This window comes from Eschrichtius robustus, chromosome X (assembly GCF_028021215.1).
Source record: "Eschrichtius robustus isolate mEscRob2 chromosome X, mEscRob2.pri, whole genome shotgun sequence".
NCBI lineage: Eukaryota > Metazoa > Chordata > Mammalia > Artiodactyla > Eschrichtiidae > Eschrichtius > Eschrichtius robustus.
In genome coordinates, this window is record NC_090845.1 from 40,985,382 (window position 1) to 40,994,505 (window position 9,124).

General features: G+C 44.4%; 1 protein-coding gene across 1 annotated transcript; it reads left to right on the forward strand.

Moving 5' to 3' along the window:
* The first annotated feature begins 7,037 nt into the window (after positions 1-7,037).
* On the forward strand, positions 7,038-8,908 carry LOC137756539 (zinc finger protein with KRAB and SCAN domains 1-like). Its single transcript, XM_068532856.1, is given in 2 exon segments — positions 7,038-8,222; positions 8,225-8,908. Coding segments are annotated over 2 exon segments (1,698 nt in total). The 5' UTR covers positions 7,038-7,208.
* The last annotated feature ends 216 nt before the right edge of the window (positions 8,909-9,124 follow it).

Consider the following 9,124-nt stretch of genomic DNA (forward strand, 5'->3'; position numbering starts at 1 on the left):
GAAAGGAGGTGATGCAAAGACAAGCAAGGAGCAGCCAAGAAACGACAGTGCAGCCTTGGGGCAGGGTCCTGGTGCCACCTCAAGGGATACACATAGCAATATCTTTGAGCTCTTCTGCAGAACTAAAACCCCCAACAAACAGAGTTAGCATTCTTCATTCCAGAGAAGACCACCTGAGGTCAGATTAAAGGAACCAAAGAAGCTCATCAAGAGACTACCTGAGACCAGATTAAAGGAGTGCAGGCCCTGCACACACCCTAATCCTTACCAGCAACCCCACCCTTAAACCATTGCTATAAAACTCCTCACCAAATCCTCCCATTTTGGGACACATAGTTTTGAGGGCAGGAGCCCTCTGTGTCCCCCTTTGCCTGGCAAAGCAATAAAGCTATTCTTTTCTACTTCACCCAAAACTCTGTCTCTGAGATTTGATTTGGCACCAGTGCACAGAGGCCAAGCTTTCGACATCAGCTATAAATCAGCTTGGTGTAGATGAACAAAACTATAAAGTCCTAAGAGAGAAGACTGGATTCAGAACAAGAAATGTTAGTCAGGCATGCCTTTGAAAACATTTCTCCCATAAAATTCACAATTCCTTGAACCTTGAAAAGAGCTAACCCTGAACTAGTGATGGACTCCACAGCAATAAAAATTCCTGAAGAATTTAAATCCAGAAATTGTTAGTTGATGGCAATCAAAACCACCTATGAGAATATATTAAAAGATGTAACTAGAGAGTGTTGCTGAATTGTATTGAAAGGGACCAGAATATGCCACCCCAAAATATGCCACTTTGGCATAAGAATTATTTTGAGCTGAAGGCAATTGAGGGACAGCAGATGCAGGAAAAGCTCTAAAACCAGCACATAAATTTCCCTTTGTAAAGGCAATTTATATTTATAAAGGATTGTTTTTAAGTTGTCCTCTCCTGACTTGCCTGGAGACAATTCTTGTCACATGAGATGACTTGAATCTGCACAACAAATCTTTCTAAACAACCCTTATTTACCATACATGTCTTAGTCACCTGCCCACAACCTATCCCCTCCCATACCGCAGAAGCCCAAACTCCCTTCTTCACACTGTGTTAAAATGGTATGTAAGGCCCCCAGGTCCACCTACTTCCGGATTTTCACTTCTTTTCTGTGAAGCTCTCTCTCTATATATGCCCTTTCTTCTCCTGTTAATCTGTATTTTGTCAGTTTAATCTATAGGGCCCAATTCATTGAACCTAAGATGATAGAGGGAAGTTTCTTCCTCCACTACAGTATCATGTGAAAAATAATAGAAGGACACAATAAAGTAAGTTGAAATTAAAGGTTTCCAGTGTTATCTCCCTGAAATTAAAGGTACCACTGCCATAGTCTACCACCTTACAAGACACAATAAACCTCCCAGAAGCCAACATCTTGACTCAAAGAATGTGCAGAAATAATCAAAATCTTTCATTGGAAAGTTAATATGACCATGTGGATCCATTGAAAACTCCCAATTACAAAATTCTAGCTTCCTCAATACTGCCTGGTCCCTAACATGTTCCTCTGGCCTATGACCCAGCTTCCCATTTCCTCACCTTTAATCCATCAATGCCACTTCTTCCTCTACTTTTATTCCTATCCATTTCATCTCTTCATCTCAGGTCCACTCACCTTTTGCAGGATTCTCTACCATTCCCTTTTCCTGAGCCTCCTTGGATCAAATTCCAATCTATCCTTATATTTTTCTATAATGCCCCTTAACTAAAAATCACAGCCCCCAACCAAATATCTCCCTGATAAGCCACCTCGTATCTCACAGCAAAGAAATAACAACAAAAAAACTTGTTCCATGTTGGGTTTTTTTTCCATTCTTGCTTGATAATCCTTTCTCTTTTGAAACACATCTTGTTTCATATTATTTTCTTCTTATCTTTATCTTTAGTTCATGGACTTCCAGGCCTCTGTTGCTGATGAATTTATCACTAAAATCAGCTAAGAGGATTATCCAGATAGATATTTTATACTTTAACCTCACTGTCCCTTGAACCCCATAATTCCAACAGCCCTCATAGTCACTCCATCTGGAACGCCATTCTTTTCACATCTTGACTCTCATCCCCACCCTCAGCATACAACCTCAACCACTCCTTAACTGAAATAAAACGGGGTCATTTTTTCTTTCCTTTTCTCTCAGAAGACAAAGTATTCCATAATCTCCTTTTACAAGCTTTCTCATTCAAATTACTCTCAATTTCACATCTTAGATATCCTTATCATATACACCTTTGTCCTTACATGCATCTTTAACCTCCCCTTTACTTGATCCTTAAAGTCCTTCTACCTCCATGTTCATATATCCTTAAAATTTCTCTAAAAACATTTCCCAAGGTTTGGTATCCCACTAAGCTTCTGATATTTCTCTCTTTTATTTCATTGTTAAATTCTTTTTTAAAAAATCTAATTCTTACACTTTATTGATGCCTTCTTTTTCTTTAATCTCCCACAATCTAAGCATTCCTCCTATCTCTTTGCTAAAACTACTCACTCGGTTGTCCAAACTGTCTGCATAAAGATAAAATCCAATGATCCTTTCTGACTCTTCCTTTTCCTTAACTCTAGAATTTGATCGAGTTGTCTACCTTCTTCTTGAATCTTTCTCTGCGAAACTGTTCATCTGCAGTTATATTCCTATTTTAGTGACAATTCCTTTTTCTCCTTTACTGCTTTCCTTTCCTTTCTAAAGTTCTCATTCTCTGGGTATTCCAAGTTTTGATTCCATGCAAAAATCTTATGCATGTTGATGACCCTGAGATCTACAATGCTAGCTGTTACTTGTTCCTGAATTCTAAAACCAGGTTTGAATACTACTGTCATATAACACCTCTTGAATATTCCTCCAGTAACTAAACTACATAATGAGAATACAATTTATGAAGGGAATATTTCTGTTCCTAGCAATAAAAGATTAGCCGATCTCAGACTAAATCTCCCAGTGAGAACAAGTACAAAAGTTATTACAGTACAAAAATAGTTGTTTCATGGCATTTAAGAGTCAGAATTCAAAGGACCAGGATCCCAGAGAGAAGGAAAATACACTGAGATCATCAATGTATTAATATCATATATGCCATCCTCCCTTGAAGCAATTTGAAAGCACATGAAGAACGATTCTGGGGAACCAAGAAGAAAGCAACTGCTAAGAGGATGAAACACAGAATTTGAGGCCCACCATGAAATTTTAGTAAATGATTCAGAATGGCTATACCTAAGAATAAGAGCAAAATGGAAAGAGAACATTTTCAGTTAGAACAATGTGATTCCCCTAACCCCAACTTTTATTGGAAGAAAATTAAATTTTCTCCAGAGGAAAATAGTATTATCCTGGGCCTCTATAAGTTTTTATACACAATGTCTCACATTCAATCAAAAATTAAAAGTCATGGCAGGAAACAGAACAAAATGACTAAAAATCAAGAAAAATAGAGACAATTAGAGCCACAGATGATCCAGAAATTGGACTTATCAGACATGGACTTTTAAAACTTTATAAATATGATTAAGTCATTCAAGAAAACAGATGAAAAAGTAGAAATTTCTCTCCAGAGAACTGGAGTCTATTTGAAAAATCAGATGGAAATTCTAAATAGAAAGTACAATAATATGAAATTAAACACTAACTGAATATAATCAACAGCACATTAGCACAACAGAAGAATAGCATAGTGAACAGTAAGTTCGTTGGTGGAAAATATACATACTAAAATAAAGGGAGAGGAGGAGCTACAAGATGGCGGAAGGGTAAGACGTGAAGACCACCTTCCTCCCCATAAATACATCAGAAATACATCTACATGGGGAACAACTCCTACAGAACACCTACTGAACGCTGGCAAAAGAACTCAGACCTCCCAAAAGGCAAGAAACTCCCCACGTACCTGGGTAGGACAAAAGAAAAAAGAAAAAACAGAGACAAAAGAATAGGGACGGGACCTGCACCAGTGGGAGGGAGCTGTGAAGGAGGCAAGGTTTCCACACACAAGGAAGCCCCTTCGCGGGCGGAGACTGCGGGTGGCGGATGGGGGAGCTTCGGAGCCAAGGAGGAGAGCGCAGCAATAGGGGTGCGGAGGGCAAAGCGGAGAGATTCCCGCACAGAGGCTCAGCGCCGAGCAGCACTCACCAGCCCGAGAGGCTTGTCTGCTCACCCGCCGGAGCGGGCGGGGGCTGGGAGCTGAGGCTCGGGCTTCGGAGGTCGGATCCCAGGGAGAGGACTGGGGTTGGGTGCGTGAACACAGCCTGAAGGGGGCGAGTGCGCCACAGCTAGCCGGAAGGGAGTCCGGGAAAAAGTCTGGACCTGCCTAAGAGGCAAGAGACCACTGTTTCGGGGTGCGCGAGGAGAGGGGATTCAGAGCACCACCTAACCTAGCTCCAGAGGTGGACGCAAGCCGCGGCTATCAGCGCGGACCCCAGAGACGGGCATGGGATGCTGAGGCTGCTGCTGCAGCCACCAAGACGCCTGTGTGCAAGCACAGGTCACTATCCACACCGCCCCTCCTGGGAGCCTGTGCAGCCCGCCACTGCCAGGGTCCTGTGATCCAGGGACAACTTCCCCGGGACAACACATGGCACGCCTCAGGCTGGTGCAACATCACGCCTACCTCTGCCGCCACAGGCTCGCCCCACACTCCGTACCCCTCCTTCCCCCTGGCCTGAGTGAGCCAGAGCCCCCGAATCAGCTGCTCCTTTAACCACGTCCTGTCTGAGCGAAGAACAGACGCCCTCAGGTGACCTACACGCAGAGGCAGGGCCAAATCCAAAGCTGAACCCCGGGAGCTGTGCGAACAAAGAAGAGAAAGGGAAATTTCTCCCAGCAGCCTCAGGAGCAGCGGATTAAATCTCCACAATCAACTTGATGTACTCTGAATCTGTGGAATACCTGAATACACAACGAATCATCCCTAATTGAGGAGGTGGACTTTGGGAGCAACGATATATATAGTTTTTTCCATTTTTCTCTTTTTGTGAGTGTGTATGTGTATGCTTCTGTATGTGATTTTGTCTATATAGCTTTGCTTTTACCATTTGTTCTAGGGTTCTGTCTTTTTTTTTAAATTACTTTAAAAAAAATTTTTCTTAGTAATTATTTTTTATTTTAATAACTTTATTTTATTTTACTTTACTTTACTTTATTTTATCTTTTTCTTTCTTTCTTTCTTTTTCTTCTCCCTTTTATTCTCAGCCATGTGGATGACAGGCTCTTGGTGCTCCAGCCAGGCGTCAGGGCTGTGCCTCTGAGGTGGGAGAGCCAAGTTCAGGACACTGGTCCACAAGAGACCTCCCAGCTCCACGTAATATCAAACGGCAAAAATCTCCCAGAGATCTCCATCTCAACACCAAGACCCAGCTCCACTCAACAAACGGCAAGCTACAGTGCAGGATACCCTATGCCAAACAACTAGCAAGACAGGAACACAACCCTATCCATTAGCAGAGAGGCTGCCTAAAATCATAATAAAGCCACAGACACCCCAAAACACACCACCACACCTGGACCTGCCCACCAGAAAGACAAGATCCAGCCTCATCCAGCAGAACACGGGCACTAGTCCCCTCCACCAGGAAGCCTACACAACCAACTGAGCCAACCTTAGCCACTGGGGGCAGACACCAAAAACAACGGGAACTACGAACCTGCAGCCTGTGACAAGGAGACCCCAAACACAGTAAGTTAAGCAAAATGAGAAGGCAGACAAATACACAGCAGATGAAGGAGCAAGGCAAAAATCCACCAGACCTAACAAATGAAGAGGAAATAGGCAGTCTACCTGAAAAGGAATTCAGAATAATGATAGTAAAAATGATCCAAAATCTTAGAAATAGAATGGAGAAAATACAAGAAACGTTTAACAAGGACCTAGAAGAACTAAAGAGCAAACAAAAAGTGATGAACAACACAAAAAATGAAATTAAAAATTCTCCAGAAGGGATCAATAGCAGAATAACTGAGGCAGAAGAACGGATAAGTGATTTGGAAGATAAAATAGTGGAAATAACTACGGCAGAGCAGAATAAAGGAAAAAGAATGAAAAGAATTGAGGACAGTCTCAGAGACCTCTGGGACAACATTAAACGCACCAACATTCGAATTATAGGGGTCCCAGAAGAAGAAGAGAAAAAGAAAGGGACTGAGAAAATATTTGAAGACATTAAAGTTGAAAACTTCCCTAATATGGGAAAGGAATTAGTTAATCAAGTCCAGGAAGCACAGAAGAGTCCCATACAGAATAAATGCAAGGAGAAAAACGCCAAGACACATATTAATCAAACTACCAAAAATTCAAAACAAAGAAAAAATATTAAAAGCAGCAAGGGAGGGGCTTCCCTAGTGGCACAGTGGTTAAGAATCCACCTGCCAATGCAGAGGACACGGTTTTGATCCCTGGTCCAAGCAGATCCCATATGTCGCGGAGCAACTAAGCCCGTGCACCACAACTACAGAGCCTGCGCTCTAGAGCTCCTGCTCTGCAACAAGAGAAGCCACCGCAACGAGAAGCCCCCGCTCACCGCAACTAAAGAAAGCCCGTGCGCAGCAATGAAGACCCAACGCAGCCAAAAATAAATAAGTAAAAAAAGAGCAGCAAGGGAAAAACAACAAATAACATACAAGGGAATCCCCATAAGGTTAACAGCTGATCTTTCAGCAGAAACTCTGCAAGCCAGAAGGGAGTGGCAGGACATATTTAAAGTGATGAAGGAGAAAAACCTACAACCAAGATTACTCTACCCAGCAAGGACCTCATTCAGATTTGACGGAGAAATTAAAACCTTTACAGACAAGCAAAAGCTAAGAGAATTCAGCATCACCAAACCAGCTTTACAACAAATGCTAAAGGAACTTCTCTAGGCAGGAAACACAAGAGAAGGAAAAGACCTACAATAACAAACCCAAAACAATTAAGAAAATGGTAATAGGAACATACATAGCGATAATTACCTTAAATATAAATGGATTGTCTCATTGTGTCTGTGTCGAGGCATCGGGAGGGCCTAGGTCCGTGCGCGGCCCCCTTCGGCCGGCCTGAGCCCCCGAGTCAGCTCCCCTTGCTCGCCCAGCGCTCCCAGGCCGCTCCCGGGGCTCACGGAATAGTACAGAAACAGATACCAGAAAACATTTCCCAGGACAGAAAGGAGAGCACAGACCCCGTTTGGATCAAGTCAGTTCCCTGAGCCTGAATGATGACTGCTGAGTCAAGGGAAGCCACCGGTCTGTCCCCCCACGCTGCCCAGGAGAAGGACGGCATCGTGATAGTGAAGGTCAAAGAGGAAGATGAGGAAGAGCACATGTGGGGGCAGGACGCCAGTCTGCAGGAGTCTCCTCCTCCCGAGCCAGAGATCTTCCGCCAGCGGTTCAGGCACTTCTGTTACCAGAACACTTTTGGGCCTCGAGAGGCCCTGAGTCGACTGAAGGAACTTTGTCACCAGTGGCTGCGACCAGAGATAAACACCAAGGAGCAGATCGTGGAGCTGCTGGTGCTGGAGCAGTTCCTTTCTATTCTGCCCAAGGAGCTCCAGGTCTGGCTGCAGGAATACCGTCCCGATAGTGGGGAGGAGGCTGTGACCCTTCTGGAAGATCTGGAGCTGGATTTATCAGGACAGCAGGTCCCAGGTCAAGTTCATGGACCTGAGATGCTCGCAAGGGGGATGGTGCCTCTGGATCCAGTACAGGAGTCCTCGAGCTTTGACCTTCCTCATGAGGCCACCCAGTCCCATTTCAAGCATTCATCTCGGAAACCCCACCTCTTACAACCACGGGCTCTCCCTGCCACCCACGTTCCTGCCCCTCATCACGAGGGGGGTCCCAGAGACCAGGTGATGGCATCTGCACTGTTCTCGGCAGATTCCCAGGCAATGGTGAAGATCGAGGACATGGCCGTGTGCCTCATCCTGGAGGAATGGGGATGTCAGAACCTGGCTCGGAGGAATCTGAATAGGGACACCAGACAGGAGAATTATGGGAACGTGATTTCCCAGGGTTGTGAAAACAGGAATGAGAATGAGGAGTCCACCTCAAAGGCTGAAATTGCAGAAGACTCAGCATCACATGGGGAGACCACAGGAAAATTCCAGAAAGATTTCAGAGAAAAACGTGAACAGCAGGGCAGAGTAGTAGAAAGGCAGCAGAGAAACCCAGAGGAGAAAACTGGAAAAGAAAAGAGAGATCCGGGGCCAGCTACAGTCAAGGAAAAAAAAAAAACAAACCCAGCACAGGAGAGCGAGGTCCAAGGGAAAAGGGTAAAGGACTGGGGAGAAGCTTCAGTCTGAGCTCAAACTTCAACACCCCTGAAGAAGTTCCGACAGGAGCGAAGTCCCACAGATGTGATGAATGTGGTAAATGCTTCACAAGGAGTTCAAGCCTTATTCACCATAAAATAATCCACACCGGAGAAAAGCCCTATGAATGTAGTGAGTGTGGGAAAGCCTTCAGTCTTAACTCAAACCTTGTTCTGCATCAGCGAATCCACACAGGAGAGAAGCCTCATGAATGTAATGAGTGTGGCAAAGCCTTCAGTCACAGTTCAAATCTCATTCTGCATCAGCGGATCCACTCTGGGGAGAAACCCTACGAATGTAACGAGTGTGGGAAGGCCTTCAGCCAGAGCTCAGACCTCACTAAGCATCAGAGAATCCACACGGGGGAAAAGCCCTATGAATGTAGTGAATGTGGAAAGGCTTTCAACCGAAACTCATACCTTATTTTGCATCAGAGAATTCACACCCGAGAAAAGCCCTATAAGTGCACGAAGTGTGGCAAGGCCTTCACCCGGAGCTCGACCCTCACTCTGCATCACAGAATCCACACCAGAGAGCGAGCCTCCGAGTACAGCCCCGCCTCCCTCGATGCTTTCGGAGCATTCCTGAAAAGCTGTGTGTAAAGCGAGAATTTGTCAACAAGCCATTTCCCCTTTTCATTTCTAAAATTATTTCAGAGATGTGTGCCCATGGAGGGGAAAAAAAACAGCCTCAACAGGTTAAAAAAAAAAAAATCACACTTATGGATCCTTACAGTTACATCAGCAGTGTTCTGCCTTTGCCTAGTCTGTGGGCGTATAATTCTTCCACAGCCCCTGCAGGGAAATGCTAGTCATAGG